The sequence below is a fragment of the Trachinotus anak genome, unplaced genomic scaffold (genome assembly GCF_046630095.1).
Source record: "Trachinotus anak isolate AG129_WGS33_773 ecotype Australia unplaced genomic scaffold, CSIRO_AGI_Tana_v1 ptg000014l, whole genome shotgun sequence".
NCBI classification, from domain to species: Eukaryota; Metazoa; Chordata; class Actinopteri; order Carangiformes; family Carangidae; genus Trachinotus; species Trachinotus anak.
The window spans coordinates 8,017,276-8,034,848 of NW_027273865.1; the positions used below are offsets into that span (position 1 = coordinate 8,017,276).

The window sequence follows — 17,573 nt, forward strand, 5'->3', positions numbered from 1 at the left end:
TTTGTAAGGTGTCAAGTCTGAATGGTACATTCGATGAAAAGACAGTAACAACCAATCCAAAACACAGGCTATTCATGTGCCATGACCTCAAACTCTGTCTCATAATCTCCACAGGTAGCCAAGGTCAGTTCCCCATAACTCAGAATGTGACGGTGGTGGAGGGGGGCACAGCCAACATGACCTGTCGTGTGGATTACAATGATAACACTTCCCTCCAGTGGTCAAACCCTGCACAACAGACCCTGTTCTTTGGAGACAAGAAAGGTGAGTAATACACCCTGGGATAATGGCCGTAATGATAAAATGATGAGATATGATAAAGATGTCTGAGCCAGATTATATTACCACAGGAGTCTTCTTCATTAATTTTTAAAATTTGAGATCTACAAAATTGTCCCTGCCTGCCTGCCTGCGAGCGCACCATTTCACTGAATACAGGAAAAAGACAGGATATGAGGGAAATGCATTAGCCATAATGTCGAAGCAGACTTTTAATGAATTTATGTCTCCCTTGATGTCCCAGGGCACATACAAAACAGAAATAGACTGTTTTTGAATTGAACTTCTGTAATCATGCAACACTGACAGTGTTGTTTACAACACAGTAACGCCTGTGGATTGTAAGATGATTGGGCTTAATTAGCATTTTAGCTGCCCTACATTTGTATAGCTGTTTGGATGTCACTTTGAAAAGGAAGCGAACTGTTGCAACCTCGTGAAACAAGACCCGAGCCAGAATGAATTATAATGTGCTCTCACCAGCCAAATCCAATTTAAAGGTGACAAAAGTCTGGAGTTGATAAATTGGAATTGGGGTGAAAGGGACTATAACAGTGGACTGGTCTTGTAAGGGTTGGGGGTGTTCATCTTTCAGTGTTTCTCACAGCATATTACCCATTTCATTTATGCTGTAGCTGCTAATACAATATCATTGGTTCGGTGATTGAAGATGAACTTTCCCTTTGAATAACAATTGATGGGAGAGAGAGACACCAGAGTGAACGAGCAGAATGAGAGTCACGGTCTGGTTTGAAGAAATACTTTCTCCCTCGCAAGTGATTGGATTTAGTAATGAGGTCTAAGGTGTTTTATGAGATGAAATTACTTCCAAATACAATTAAACGAAAGTTAACTGAATCTTAAATAGATATTCTTGTGTAAATGGTGTGAATGTGCCCCAAGGATTTAAATTTTCAAGCAAAAGTCATTGAGCCAAAACCAATCTTTTTATATAGTGATTTTTCTGTATTCTCTGGTGAACAATAGATGTGGCATTATTTTACTTTGCAGATCCAATTTTGAAATTTACCAAATTCTATCCAAAAAAAAATGTAATATTCAATCCTTTAAAAAAAGATGTTTGTTTCATTTGGTTTAAATGAAGCCAGTTAACTGTGTTGTCTCCACGTGTCTCATCTCTTGTTAATAGAAAGCAATAATCTGGATCCATCTGTAAATCTGGAGTGCTGCTGGTATAAGCATGTAAGGAGAGCTTGGAGAACACAATATGCACAAGCCACTTTTGCCCTTCTTAGGCAGCCATTTATATTGCATGACAGAATCCTTTTCCTGAGCAATGCGGATGACAAAATGAATGTAGTCCACTCAGCAGAGGTTGCCAGGGCTAAGTGTGGGAACACTTCCTCTCCATCTCCTTTTAAACAGCCAAATGAAAAGCTTTATTGGCACAACTAATACGATGCCTGTGAGGCCATCAGGAGAAACGGGAGGCGTGGAGCAACATGAGCTTCATGCGAAGAAGAGGGTGGGACACCTGGGAAGAAATCTCTGCTGTGCCAAATCACCAGTTAATTGCTTGGCAGAGGGCTGCAACTGTCCTTCTTCTCCGGTTTGTTGTGTCGTCTTGTAGGAGCCAGTGAAAAATGTTAGATTCAACCTTATGCTACCTTTCAGTCCAACAACTAACTGCAGACTGGCTGAGCTTGAGGCAGGCTGTTATCTCTCTTTGATGAACAGCTGGTCAGAGACTGCTGTCACTGAGTAGAATCAATTAATGCAGCGACGTTGCATTTCTTGTTCTCAGTGTTAAGATTTTTTTTCACCTGCTATTTACATACATCTTTAATTTTCCTTGTGCTGGTTTGTATCTGTCCGTTGTCTCTTGTCCACCTCTCTGCCTACTGTAATCCCCTTGGGTGGCCATGACAGCATATCCATATGTTAGCAATTGATGCAAATGCAAGTTTCCTCCACTCTCTCTGCACAAAGGTAGTTTGTCATTGGGCATGTGTAAGCCCAAGGAAATTCAGCTTTTACAGCTTTTATGTGTGATTCCGAATGCTCAACGCATACAAGTAATGATGATAAAAATACATCTGCTAGTCTGTCTTAAATTAGACAAAACACTCTGTGAGGCATTTTTTGAAATCTACTCTCGCTCTTTTCCCTCAAGCTCTGTATTAAAGATAAGGGCATTTGTCTGGATGTGTTTGGAGTTTGATATAAAATAGTAAGGGAAGAAAAGTGTATTAAAATGACCTTTTAAATCCTTTTGAGCCGCTACAGTGAAGTAAAGAGAAACATCTTTGAGAAAAAAAAAAAAAAAAAGCTGAAGTTCTGTATTATATCAATTGAGTTTGACAGCTGCTGGGTAAAGTAAGACAAAATCTGATCTTTGCCCCAACTATAATTTGTTCCATTTTAATTCAGGTCTGGCAAATGAGAATATGAAAAAGCCCCAAAGAGTAGCTATTACATCCAAGGAGAAAAGGGATTTCTGTGTCTTTCCAGAATTTCAAAGACATTGAATACCATTAATCTAGCCCGGTAAAAGAGCAAGAACAGCAAGCATGTGTAAAGTGTATCTTCTGCATCGCACATTATTCGTACATGAGTGACGGGAATGGAAGTACTTACAAAATGATATTTAAATGACAAAATGGGTTGTATGTCAGCACCTTAACAGTGTTTGTTGATCCTTCACCTCTACAGTAAAGGTTTGGTTAAGTTAATTGCACTCACACATTTTGTCATGATTATAAGTAACACTTTGTACACCCAACCACTGACCCCAGCGTCCTCCCCATGTCTCAACCCTTTTGCCTTTGCTTTGCTTGAACACACAAAACATAAGCAGAGGTCATTTGAGGCATTTGAACAAACGACTGATGTCATCATTTCTCTGATGGGCAGTTTCTCTGTGCAGCACCCATTAATTGTAAGACTACTCTAATTAACCTTCTGTTAATTTAATTGGAACATGCAACGATAATAAAGATCACAGTTGTGCATTATTAGTTTATAAACCTGCTGGGAGTCCTCAGGTAGGTAAAACATAATCCTAGCAGCACATCCTACAAGTTGTGACCTACAATTCGTCTACACGGCAATGTCACTCCTCGTCACAGACGTGGAAGGAGGATAAGCGATGTGGTTGCAGGTGGGAAGGAGAGAGTATGCAGGTGACAGCTCAGTAGCTTAATGTATCGTTGGTGGAGTGTAAACGATAAAAAGGGCCTCTATCTCATCCTCTCCCGTAACAGGCTCAGTCAGACCTCATGGAGCTCCAAGAGAGTGTTAACCTTACAGGATTCCCAAAGCCGATCCATATGGGTTGGACTGTCTCTGCACATTTGTCTAAAGCTGAACACAGCCCTCCTCTTATATCATGCCAGCTGGCTCCTTGGCATGCTCCTCCTCATCCATTATGTATATCTGAGTCTTGGTTGATTGTTGCCACCTCAGAGGCTTCAGACTACACTTTGACAACATGCAGATTCCAACGCACTACCGCCACAGACCTGACAAAGCAGAGACAGATCGCCTTAATAGCCAGGCCAACACATCATTCATACATTAGGCCAATTAGTGGGGACTGTTGAAGGGAGCAGCTCTGTGGTAGGCTATCACAATGAAGAAATCGATTTGGACCATATGTCTTTTGTAGAATTATCCCTTTTATATGTTGCCGGGGTTATGAATTATTACTACCGAGCAGGACAAATGAGAACAGAGCTGTCCTTTGCTGTCTTCATTATGATTTACTTCACTTTTGGCTTCTGTGGGAAAAGGATAAAACCTAAGTAGGGATGCTGTAGAGAATGGTAATGACATTTCTGAGACATGCAGGAGGGAAGCAGAATCTTTTGTCAGATACGGGGAATATGAATAATGCAATTAATGGGAAGCTACTGCAGGTTGCATGTCAAAGGCAGATAACAAATTGCTCTTTTGATCCACAGTATGTTCTTGTATCAGAGGTAAATATAGATATATACATATATGCTGTGGCGTATATGTATATCGTCTCCATTTCATCTCTCAGGAGTTTGTGGTTCATCATTCATGACATTTAATTGGGGCATTCAGCCTGGATCATAAAGGTCACACAGCAAAATTGATCTTAATTGGCTTGTAGTAATCAAAATGCTGTTATGTGCTGAATGAATGCTCTAATGTGAGCATTAAAACATTCATTAGCTTGAGAGAATGAAGGATAATTACCAAGGATGCAATTACCAGAGTGAGCACCAATGAAAGCACAGTTAAACGCCCATTCTAGTAAACACACAACATTTGACGGTGGGTCTGTTGTAAGTGAGTATAGTGGACATTTACCTCACTTCAGGTCTCAGAATAAATCTGTCCTCAGTTTGAAAATGACATAAATGACCATATTATTATTATTATTATTATTAGACACATATTAGTTAGAGAACAAGATAAGAAAAGGACAATATGAAAACAAAAATATGTGATTAGAAAAGAAAAACGTGAAAGTGTGGAGGAGTGAAACGTACCATGAACTTTATTTCATTAATGGATTTGACAGGTGACGCTTTCCCACATTTTCTTCAAATATCTTGAGAAACCTCATACTGATGTGAAGCTGAGGAAAATTTCACAGGCCACAAGTGTTTTGTTTACTTTTCAGTGACTGTTTTTACTGGCAGCAAAATGGAGAAAGGGTCTCGTGGCCACAGCTAATGTCTTTCTTCGGGGACTAATGGAGTTTTAAGTGTACCAGGTTACCTCCAGCTACACTGAAATGTGAATCCACCATTATGGCGCTATACACTCAGATATTATCACTAATGTGAAGAGCTGCTCCTGTGCTATACTGAGCTCTGTGCCACACTGCACTCTCATGTATAATGTATATTAGCTATTTAGAATAATGAAGCATATGTTGTATTTAAATTCCTTCAGAAATTTCACACCCACCTGAAAAATGTCTTTCTTACTTTTGTCCTTGTTATGTGTTGTGCTGTAATATATCTTTACAACCCCTGAAATGGGTAGAACCGCATTGTAAACCAACAGAATTATGTTACCCCACTGGCACTTAATAAAAATTAAATTCAGCGAATTCAAATGAAAAAAGGGACTCAAAGGCAAAAAAAAAAAAAAAAAAAAAAAATCCCACAGTGTACAATCAAGCTTATGTCAGTGGGCTGGAAAATGGATGAACAAAAATATATTCAGTGTCATTATTCACCACTTGAAGAGAGGACATAGCATAGCTGCTGGGAGAATTCCTTCTTCTTTCCTTCCCTCCTTCAAGCGCTGAAAATGAGTCCAATTTGAGGAGCATCTGCTCTGTGGGATCTCTGAGAGTGCGGGCAGTAACAATGGCCCTCTGGAACAAGGCCCTTTCCTTCTCTTAATTGCAGCCACATGTGTGGTGGGAAAGAGCCCCCTGCCTGCACCACTAGCCCTGGAACACGTCCAGAATCGCCCACACAGTCACTGAGCGAGCACAGCCAGCAGCAAACACACTCTAATTGCAAAGAGTGGAGCCCCTGGCTGGAGAGCGTGGGGGTGCGCCAGGGCCCTGTGTTCTTGCTGAAGGACAGCTAGTGCTTTCACATTCCAGGACTGGCTCAAAGTGGTTACAGGGCATGCAAAAATGGCCAAATGGGGACACTCAGTGTTGCAGATGTAACACATTTTGGCTGAACCCGAGAGCCATCGGCTTGTTTCCAAGACTAATGGATAGATGTAAAATGTCCTTTTCTATCTGGACTGTCAGGACATACTTCATCGTTTTGGATCCAAAACATTGGTTAACATCTGTCTGCTGCTCAGTGGAGTGCAGAAGTGAATGCCATGTGATAAGTGCACTTCCAGTTCTTCTGCTTCCAGTTTTTTTGGAGGACAGAGCTAATGTAGCTACCAACCAGACTGGCAGCTCATCTCTTACACATCAAAACAATGCAGCATATTTTAGTAAGTCTTTTTAACAGCTGTTTCACATGCTGAAACAGGTTCTTGGATGTAGTACATTGAGACAGTTCAGAGCAAAATTGGCTTACATTGTTAAAACTAAATGTGACAAACTACAGTTTTCTCAGGAGACCTCGGATTGGTCTTTCACTGACACAGTCGGTGGAGCCAAGGACTGTCAGGGAAACAAGATAAACATTACTTTGCATCAAAGGGCCATAGCAACAGTATCCCTTGCCCTGAGGGGGAACCAAGATGTCAGTTTTACTGATATGAGACAGCCTTGGTAAGGCCTCCATCACAGGAGATGTACTGCGCATTAAGCTGCCATGCTGCAAGGCTGTAGCATACACAAGGTCAGGGTGCAGATTTATGCTTCCTTCTAAGCAGAATGAACAGCACAGGACCTATCTAGGGTTTGGGGGAAATGAACCTTTTCATCACATTGATTTCCTAAAGCACCTGGAAAAAAGCTTTGTCAGCCGCTGGCATTTGGGTCTGATTGTGACGGATCTGCTCACAATCTGGGCCTCTAGCCTGAATTGGATTCTAGTAGTATGGTTTTCCCAGCCATATGCTGTTTGAGTAATAGATAACGCCTGTCTTTGGGTTATTCAAACCTTTGTAGATCTCATTCTATCAATATGTCATTGACTCACATGCTTTCAAGTGCCAGTGGCTGTCTAACAAAAATGCATCATTCAAGCCCATCTTTTGTTTAACTGTAAGTTTTTTCTCAGCGTCTACTTCAAACTATCTGCATCAGTATTTCAGCTACTGACATTTAGATTTAGTTCTGTTGTGATGGTAATGTGATATTGTTCAGTCGTTGAAATGAGGTGTAGCCTGTTGGGTACTTTAAATGTCACTTGAACTTTTTTAGTGGTCTGTACTGTATCTGGCCACTGTTTGATATTTAAAATCATAGCCCACATCTACTGAGTATCAGACAGTGTTAGAAGGCTTTTTAACATTGTTCATTTCCGTGAACAGCAGCAGTCTTCAGCTTTATTGCATATTAGTTTCACTGGATTCCAATGGTAATAGGTTTCCCCAAAGAAATTTAAAGTCCAGCAATTTTTAGAAACATATGCAACATAATCCACTAGTCTATTGTCCATCCATATAGTTTACATTGTTTTCCATCAGTCATTGTTTTGTTGAAATATGACTAAACATGCTACTATAGAGCTTCAAGGCTTTCAATGAAGCAGCAGCCACATTTTGTTAGTACATTCTTTTACAGTAGATTGGGAAGTTTTCATGGGAATTTTAATTCATTTTTTTCTGTCAATATTAAATCTTTTTTTAACAGCAATAAATTTAAGCTGCCAGAGCCAACTCCCTTTTTATGTCAACAGATTTCAAGTGGAATACCACTTTAACCAAAGGATGTCAGTTTTGCCTCAACAGATCCCTTTTAGGAAACAGTCATACCATTTATCAGTATCTGCGAGGTGTTTGTGCTTCGAGGAATAGGTGGTTAAGAAGAAGAGAAGTCAGTGTGTTTCTCCCCGTCTTTTCTCTGTGCGTTGCAGAGATAGAGGGATATGGGCCAAGGGAAGTACAGTATGTCATCTTGTCCAAAGCTTTGATCCTCTCAGCCTGTACTTTCATATCTTTTGAGTTCCTGTACAATGTTTGCTTAGACCCCATCACCTCTCCAATGCATCCATCCACCAAAGCGTTTGTTGCTTTCTGCCTGAGCCTCTGGGCATTTTCAAGCTCTGTAGTGAGGATGCTTAACTACAAAGAACATCAGGCAGCTTTGTTTCAGGATGTGGTTTGCTACAGTCAGACTATCAAATGTTTGTATTAAGCCCCATAGCACATAATAAGCTGGTTCTCTGATGGCACGGCTTGTTATTAAATTTTAAATCTGGCTTGAAGAATGTTTTTATTTACACTACACTTTATTCTCAGATAACAAAGAATTTCTAATAAGAAACTTCTTAGGGCCATCAATATCTTTATAGCCAATCTTTATTTTATCCTTTTTAGCGTATGTGATTATATGATAATAATCATCAAACAGTATGGTGTAATTGAAGCTGAAGAACAGCGTTGTTGATAGTGACCTATGTCTGTGTAAATCTAATAACCATTTCATCCAATCTAATTGAATTGTGTGTCACATGTATGCTGTGTATGTTTATCACTTAAAATCAACTGGGAGTGCAGGCGGTGATTAATGATTCTTCATAGTGATGTCTTCTTTATCTGACAGGATGCCACTTTTACATTGGCCATGATAATTAAATCCAAATTCACACCTACACTGCAGCATTTTGCCAGATTTGCCTTGGTGGTACAATCCAATAGAGTTCAAATTACCTCAGATGAAAGAGTGTCCGGGGAGAAAGCTGGCCAGGCCTAAAGGGACTAAGGATTAAGAATGTGTAATTTATTCAATGAAGAGCACTTTCATTCCTGCCCTCTGTGGTTGGTCACTTGTAGAAACAGGTGATTCTGAATTTAAAATTGTATAAGAAATGACAGGTGCAAGATGACCTTTTTCAACCTAGCTACATGATTTTCCCAGGTTTATGAGGATGTAATCACATCTGAATGACCAGTGGTGAAGGCACCCTGTGTCTTAAGAAAACAAGGTTTTATTTCAAGCTGTGTTTTAAGGATTCTCATTGTGATGATTATTGTATCGGGGTTCATGTCCTGAATAGCAGCCAGTTTTTTTAGCAGTATACTTTTTATGCCTCTGCACCAGTGATAGACAGAGCCGGAGGCATATTGTTTCCGGGTTGTATTTAGGTTACATACAGACAACCCAATCTGTCCCTTTCTCATGGACGCAATGTCTCAGCAATCCCTTAGAGGGACTTCTTTAAATCTTGCACAAATGTCCATTTGGACTCAAGGATGAACTGATTACATTTTGGTAGTCAAAGGTGAAAGGTCAAGGTCAGTGTGACCTCACAAAACATCTTTTAGCCATTACTCAAGACATCACACAGCAATTATGACAAAATTTCACACAAATGGTTAATATTTTATATGACTGAATAAAAAGGGATGTAATCTGAAATGAGTCTGAGTGGTAGATGCAAGGTGGCAATTCTAGTTCTAATTCTAGTTTGCTTTTTTGGGGGGGGGGGGGTTACCTTAGATCTGCACTAGGGCTGGGGGATTTGGTCCATAACACATTGTTAACAAAAATGTTTTTAACAATTAACATCAATTAATGCACATCAAGATACAGGAAATATATGAAAGAACAGAGTATAAGATGATCAAATTGCGCCTCAGTGCAGTAAAATGTGTTCCATGGTTGTGTAATTGCATCTTTAATTTCTTAGATTTACATTATAGTTTGCTGAAACCATTAGCTGTGACAACAGAAATTTGTAAAACAACATATATTATAAAATTATATATTTCAATATGATACCACTGACAATTAAATAAACACTTTATTGACTTATTGCTCAGCTCTTGATTGTAAAATGTTCTTTTAGTACTGAAGTAATTATTCTGTCTTTTCCCTCTAACTGTAGGCTAAGAAATACTCTATATGGCCATGGTAGGGTTTTGGTATCAGTGCTCAAAGTGATAAATGTCACAGACAGAGCCAGTTGCTCAGGCTGTTAAAGTGAATGTAAATCAATACCTGGAATGTAAGTGATTACCAAAATAAATATTGTAATCTCGGACTGCAAGTTTTTTCTGCTGTTACGCTCCAGTGCATCCTGCTGATACCTTCTGTATTCTCACTGACTGTGAATAAGACTGTCAGCCCAGAATGCAAATGTCAAGAAAATGTTTCATAGCATTGGTCACTGTATGTGTTTGCTGCATTTGACAGCCATTTGGAATAAGGGAAAGCACAGTGTATTCGGCCTTGTTCTCATAAAGGTCATCTGAATTACACATGGTACTGCTACAGGTTAACTGCCGTCCCTGAATTTGCCCATTAATGAATTCCCTGTCTTTATTTTTCTGTGCTCTCTGTGATTCTCTGTGTCCTCCTTCCTTATGCAGCTCTGAGAGACCACAGAATCGAGCTGGTGCGAGCCTCATGGCAGGAGCTCACCATCCGAATTGGTGACGTCAGCCTGTCAGATGAGGGCCAGTACACCTGCTCGCTCTTCACCATGCCTGTCAAGACCACCAAGGCCTTTCTCACTGTTCTGGGTGAGCACGTCTGTTTTGGCCCAGTCTCCACAGGCCAATTATTTGTGGCTAATTCCTCACATTCTGACAGCATGAATACCTGTGCATTTTGAGTTATAGGCTGTGGTTTTCCTTCACCAGGCACTTGTTACTTTGTAGGAAAACACCATGTCTGCATTATGTTTTACCGCTTTCCACTAGAACAAAGGCTGACAGTTAAGCTTGAAAACCAGTACTATATTACTATATATATACTATATTTAATTTTCTGCCCAGCAGGACAGCCACAACAATCTCAAAAGTCAAAAATCAAAAGTCAGAAGTCAACTCCCACACTCTGTCAGCACTTCCGGTGCATTTATTAAGACTTAAATTTCCGTACGATGACCTTCATCAAGAATCTCACAGCCAGTCAGGAAGATCCTAGGCATATTTATCTTGGAGGAGAGATTTTGGGTAATTATTTTTAACTTTATTGAATAAACCACAGACTTCAGTTTTATATATTTAATTGCCCATTTATTGTGAGCCATTATCTTCTTCATAGAATTCCTTTTGCTTGTCATCGTTGCGATTTTTGTTCATAAACAAATTGGAAAAATATACAACAAAAATTTGATCTTGTCACTGTGAAGAGAAGGCATGGATAACTAAAAGGGAATCCTGTCAGTCAGAAAATTATTATTTATTGTCGGAGGAAAACAGGATATATCACTCACTGGGTTATTACTCCACCCCTCATATACATTCATTATTCAGTATTTCGTTTATAATCATGATCCTTCGCACAACAGGAGTGCCAGGACGGCCAGAGATCACAGGATTCACCAAGCCTGCCACCGAGGGCGATGTAATCACCCTGACGTGCACCACATCGGGCAGCAAACCAGCTGCCAACATCCGGTGGTTCCGAAATGACAAGGAGGTCCAAGGTAAGCATGTGGTGTGGGTTTCACAGAGCACTGTACCCTCTGTTACCACTTGCACCCTATTGGAGACATCATTACTGTCAAGTCATTCAGCTGCTTTCCTTTGTGCTCCTATTCATGCATTGTTCCACTGGCCGGGGTTTAGTGGTGCAATGATTCCACTGGCTCTCTGCCAGTGTTGCTGCTGTTGTTGGGAGCCGTCCAAAATATTGCTGGACTGTGCCGGGGCGTCCACATTTCACTACCTGACCAAGCCTAATTATAAAGTGTACATCAACGACAAGATCTGCAGAGCATTCAGTTCTTACTGTTAGTGGCACTAAAGCAATGGTGCACTTAACTGGTTGATGAGCACAAAACACAAATCAATAATGCAGTCCTGAAGGTGATTATGAAAAATAAGAACGTCAAGTTTAGGATTTTCTCCTGTTTGTTTGGTCAGCCAAATTAACAGCCAAAACCCCGAAGATATTACACTTACAATGACATAAAAGAGAGAACAGTATCAAATCATCACCAGCAGCAAATGTTTGAATTTTTCATCGATAAAATTTCCTAGAGCTAATTTATTATCAAATTTTTGTCAATTACTTTTCTGTTAATAGAGTAATTAACTCATCAGTGAACTGACATGTTTGTGACTTGTTAAACTAAAAGGGTGTTACGCTGGAGAGTCAGTTTGTGTGTGTCATGTTCATTTCAGAAGATTTACTGGTGTTAATTTATCTCACAGTTAGGAATTCTACGCAGACCTCAGTGCTGTTTGCATGTGATGAGTCGATCTTGCTGGGCTTCCCACTCGTTCTTGTCAGCCATGTAGCCATCCATCGTATCCCCAGGTGGCTCGAAATGGGCGCTTTATTTATTTTTTTCATAGAGCAGCGATTAGATTAGTCACAGGAGTCGAGGAGGATACAAGAACGCACAGCAATGCAAACTCAGAAAGGCCACATAACGCGCTTCTCCCGGGCTGGAAAAAAAAAGCACTGACAGAAACAATGCATTAGGCAGCAGATGGTGCAATGTAATGTGTGCTGATCGCAGTAAACTGGCAGAAGTTTTCTGTGGTTACACACAGCATGCCGCACAAGCTTTCACTTTCTTGCCTACCTTTTTCCAAACTGTCTGAAGTTCTGCACTTTGTATTTTTTCTAGCTTTTTATCATCGTCTTATTTCTGCTTTAAAAAAAAAGCACAAAAAAGACAAAACATTAAGAAATAGGAATGGGATGTTTTTCCTCAATTTGATGGCAGAGGTAAGCTGTGTGGAGCTCTTTAATGTAATGGAGCCTGCTGCGGAGACTCAGTGTGACACTTGCTCTTTATTGAAGATTTGCACCAGAGAGCTTTTTCTTGGTGGTTCTGTTTGTGTCTGCCCAACATGGCATGATGATTGATGGGAGAGGGGCAGGGATATGAAGTTTTCTTGTTGAAATGACATGCACGTAGATTCCTGAAAGGCCAGTGGAGAGGTGGCACACAGCATCACAACCAGACTTTCTGTCCATCTCGAGAGGCGTGGAGATGATCTTTTTTTTTTTTTTTTCCCTTTATGTCTTCAGATATACTTTAAAATAAATCTTTAAAGCTCAAAACTTTATATTCTTAGCATGGACTAATGCCAAAATGCCAACAGTTCAAGGGGGTGACAACATTTTGCACCTGGCTCCACGGAAAATGAAAGCAAAACAGTGATTCTCTACATTTATATTTCATATATGAAATGGCATTGATGTGTGTTGTGTGAACTGCACATCTCTAAAAAAAGACCATGTACCCTAAGTCTGCCCCAGACCGGTGTCTTGTATACAAATGTTCTTTTATAAGTTTTACCTATGTGTGGTGGGTTTTATTAAGCCGCTTGGGCAAACAGACCTGGTGTGATGCATCTCCAAGTCAAAGACAGATAAAGAACAAAGCAGAGACTGGGGGGCTCGACTTAAAAACTTCATTTCCATGTCAAAGTGTCAAAGAGGAGGAATGTCAATCAGTGCTGTGGATCCAGGTCTTTTGTAGGTGCTGCTTTAAAGCTTTCTTTAGCGAGAATGTGCTGGGAGCAGCATGTTTTTCCATGGGTTCTTGTGCGGTGGATCATTGCCGCCAGTGTCTGCTGTCAGTCAAATCTATCCCCTCTGGGCGACCAGTCTACAAAGCTCCAAGACGACAGCAGGTGTAATAGCAAAAACATGTCATATTTATTTCATGCACTGATGATTTGTTTTTTCAACAATTTATATTAGAAGCTCGCAGTATTACAAACCTCAAAATGCAACTGTCATCCAGTGTCAAATAATTTGTTTGCAGAGTATAGAGCCATACAAATTACTTGTGTCACTGAATGACAGCCAGGCTTCAAATAGTAATCTGTTGAAGAAAAAAAATCCACCCACTCTCATTCCCTTTCCATACATAAGGTGGCCAATATATTTGTGAGGGACAGAGCTAGCAGGCGAGAGGAGTCACAGGTGGATTTTCCAAAAAAAAAGATGCTGTTTATTTAACCAGAATGAAGAATGTAACAATTTACAGAATGTGCAATGATGTTCTGGGCCCGTAAAAGAGGTCACGTAAACAGAACTAGACCCAGATAACACTAACTTAGCAGAAAGTGACTGTAACTTAACAGAGACAAACTGAGCACAGGCCTGAAAAGCTGCAGCCTCGGCACTGGTGACTCAATAAAATAACAATCAGAGCACCGTAAGGCAAACTTAACTACAGACAAACTACAGTGTGACTGTGCACGTGTGCGCAACAAATAGAAACAAATGTGCTGCCAAAAACCTACGAACTAAACCACAAGGATGATATATGTAACTAAAACTGTGACTATTTCCGTTTACTCATGCGCAATGTGGAGGGAAGTAAATGGGAAGAAAATGAACCATTAAGTGTAAATCACATAGAAAACTTTATGTTTCATGTATGAATGCGTTGGTGCGGGAGTTAGCACAGTATCATAGTGACACATTCAAATACACAACAGCTCCAACATGGTGACTGATTCTTCTGTTCGAGTTTAGTAAGATTTCAAGAATTTTGAATCTAAATGATTAATAAATAAAATTACGATGGTGTTAAACCTGTGGCCTCCCGTCCTGTTCCTTAAGATCAAGCAGAGATCAAACTTTAACTGACAAGTGTGAACGGCGAAACAAATGTAGGAGCTTTTCTCCAATCGGTGGAAAAACACGTTAAGATGTCTTTACCACCAAAGGATCTGGAAACACATTGGAGCAGCTGATTCGTGTTTGCACTACATGCTTCTCTAATCTAAAGATTTCGTGATGATCGCTGTGCCCCACACACAGCATCTACTGCAGGGAAGAGCCCGGGGGTTTAGCTTTTAAATCTTTTTATGTGCAAATCAGTGAATCGTGTCATCAGACAACGTCTGGCCTTCATGTTGTGTCTGAAATGTGTTTGAATCTTTGTGTCTCCTTTTATTGATTTTATGCCTACTTTGCTCTAAATCATTAAAGCGACCATTCCTACTAAATATAAGAGGCTTTCTACATGTACATGGAATTTATTGTTTAAAAGGCCACAGGTCTTATTTAGCTTAGGTTTAACCACTATGTTTTAATGAAATAGCACCAGGGGAACCCGTGTACGCCACAGCTGAGACATAAATCGAATAAAACAATGTTGTGAAGTTTATAGTTCAGGCTATGTCTTTGTAACAAATTGTTGTAAGTTTAACAACACTGCAACATGAACGGCTCCACAGCTCAACTTGATAAATCTCCACTTTAATTGTAGAATAATTAGCCGGGGTTCCCTGTTTTCCCTCTTGGAGCTGTGGCTTCGTGTGTATGGGTGTGTTTTCATGGACATGAGATACAATAAATGATAGTGTTGCCAGTGTTGATTAGAATGTACTGTTATTGTGAGCAGGTCCCTCTTCATCATCTGTTGATTAGTTACTTGATTTTTCATTGTTGCGGTCTCTTTTGTGACCTATTTCTTTGAGGATTTCCTTCCTTCTCTTCCCCTCTTCAGCTTTTATATTCTTATCCTCATCAACACTAGGATCCAAAATTGGATCAACTGTCTGATTCATACAGGAGCTCATTGTGTTGCTACCACAGAATGACATGTAAGCAAGAATGACATGTCTGTTGTGTTAAATAGCAGCAGCAGGAATGAGCTGCACATATTTAACTGTGACATTTTTTGTTCCATTATGAGTCATAACATCTGCTTACCTTACTTAAAAACAACCCTGTGGCTCATAATGTTTTCCATTTCTACTCTAAGTTTTTAAATAGGGGCGATATTTTTCGAGAAAATATCTGAGAATTTTGCCACAGAGCCACATCAGAGGAACATACTGTACCAGCATGTGTTTTAGGACTTTGTTTGGTGTGCGTTTTCTCACATTTATTGCCTTAGATGGTGGTTTGGAGCTATTCTTAGCTCGTTACTTTTCCACAGCAAGTCCAACTAATCTGTTTACCTCTTTAGAATTTAGTTAAGAAATGAATAAAAAATTTAAACTGATAAAAGTTAGAAGCTATGGGGGAAGTTATAGAGGGTTATAGAAGATTTATGAAAGTAAGATAAAACGCTTTCAGCTCCTGCTTGTTTTCATTGATCTTGCAGCTTCACAGCAGAAACAGCACTCCAGCATCATCTGCTTTATGTAAAGAGCGACTTGAGCTAGTGCACATCTTTGCTCTGATTTTATTCATTTGCGATTTCATATTTGCAGCCATTTGTAATAATGTTAACTAAGATCCTAAATGACAACAACAATTAGAGACCATTACCTGGAAACAGCGTTTCCTGGCTACACTGCTCAGCCTGTTTGTGTGCTGGGAGCATACTACAAAACAGTACCAATATGTGCAAACTTGTGCTGGTCTAATCATCTGCTGTACCAGAAAATATTGTCGTGTCATAAAACTCTGGATTCATGATTGATGAGTTTTTGAAGCCAGAGCATTTTTTATGAGCTCTTCATTTCATTTTTATTCATATCAAATAGCAAGTTGTAATATTTATTCTTGTGTTGTAAATACTTTGATCTTTATTTGAGTAAACACAGAAAGATAAAAGTCTCTGGGGAATAAACCAAGAAGACATTTTAAACAGCTGTTAAAAAAAATACACTGCAAACATGTAATCAAAGTGTAACTGATATGGAACAATACAGTATCATTGACAATGAACGCTGATGGGTGGATTCAAACTAATATAATGTATGTACTGAGCATAATGTAATTAAGGATTGTTCTACCTTAGACCATATTCATTGCAACTGCAAGAAAATCAACTGTCATGTCCCTTAAGCCTCTTTACCCTCCAACTGCCAAACACCAAAATACTAAATGAGCAAGATTGTTAATGAAGGATATCAAGTACCAATGTAAAATTAAAGACCCTAGCCACTGTTAAATGAGGCAAAAAAAATATATTTTTTTTTGTGAATGTGACTTTATATTTAAAGGGCTTTTAACAGCAAATTAATTGAGAAATGAGGTCACAGAATTTCAGAAAAAAGAACATGAAATTTCTCAAAACACTGTGTAATTATTGATCAGCAGGCAGTGGGATGCAAACTGTGCCGAGCAGCAAGTTCAGCTATTAGAGAATGCCTCTGATGCCTTCATGAAATAAGCAAAGGCTCAAATTGTTGTGCACTTATTTCCTCAAGGCTGAAGGCAACTTTACCCTATGAACATAAAACAATAATTCATCCAAGGGAACTATACCTGACCTGCTCGAGCATTACCCTTATTAGACTTGCACTTAGATCTTTAAAAATTAAATCCTACTGAGGCTCGTCCTTGGTAAAACACGCACTGAGTTGATGATTCCAGGAGTGCCCCCAGTCACCTGAATGCAGATCTGCTTACTCGTTGGGGCTGGTTCTGGTTCAAAGCTGATGCACCTGGGCACATTCCCATCCTTTGGAAAGCTGCCTCCACATGCTCTCTAGCGATGCTAGCAGCCGCCTTGAAACAGACTGACAGCTTCTCTATGGTAGCGCTGATGCTGCAGGCAACTTGACGAATGAGAGGAAAAGCTTGAGAGATTCAGTATGACGCCACAGAGGCACTTCCTATTCCCCTTATGTACTTCAGGGCAAAATGCAAGGCCTTTGACTCTCAACTGCAAGGCCTCTGACTTTCCTGTTTGCTCAAAGGATATGTGGTGTTTGAAATGTATTTTTTTTCCAAATGTTCTCATTTGAGATGCATTACTCAATAAGAGTGTGATGTCCTGGAGGGTGGTGAAGTTTGTTTTTTTACTACTTCTCTTGTAGCTATCTTCTTCTTTGTCTTACTCTTCTTGCTGTTAGTAATTTTTGTTTTGAAGTTTAAC

The 17,573-nt window shown here is 39.7% G+C and overlaps 1 protein-coding gene across 5 annotated transcripts in view; it reads left to right on the forward strand.

The window, feature by feature from the left end:
* cadm2b (cell adhesion molecule 2b) overlaps positions 1 to 17,573 on the forward strand; it is a 145,054-nt gene that overhangs the window by 116,364 nt on the left and 11,117 nt on the right. For all 5 annotated transcript variants that reach the window (XM_071496523.1, XM_071496524.1, XM_071496525.1 and 2 more), the window contains 3 exons: positions 115 to 264; positions 10,183 to 10,335; positions 11,109 to 11,246. In XM_071496523.1, the coding sequence (XP_071352624.1) occupies positions 115 to 264; positions 10,183 to 10,335; positions 11,109 to 11,246 (441 nt within the window). The remainder of the gene's footprint in view (positions 1 to 114; positions 265 to 10,182; positions 10,336 to 11,108; positions 11,247 to 17,573) is intronic.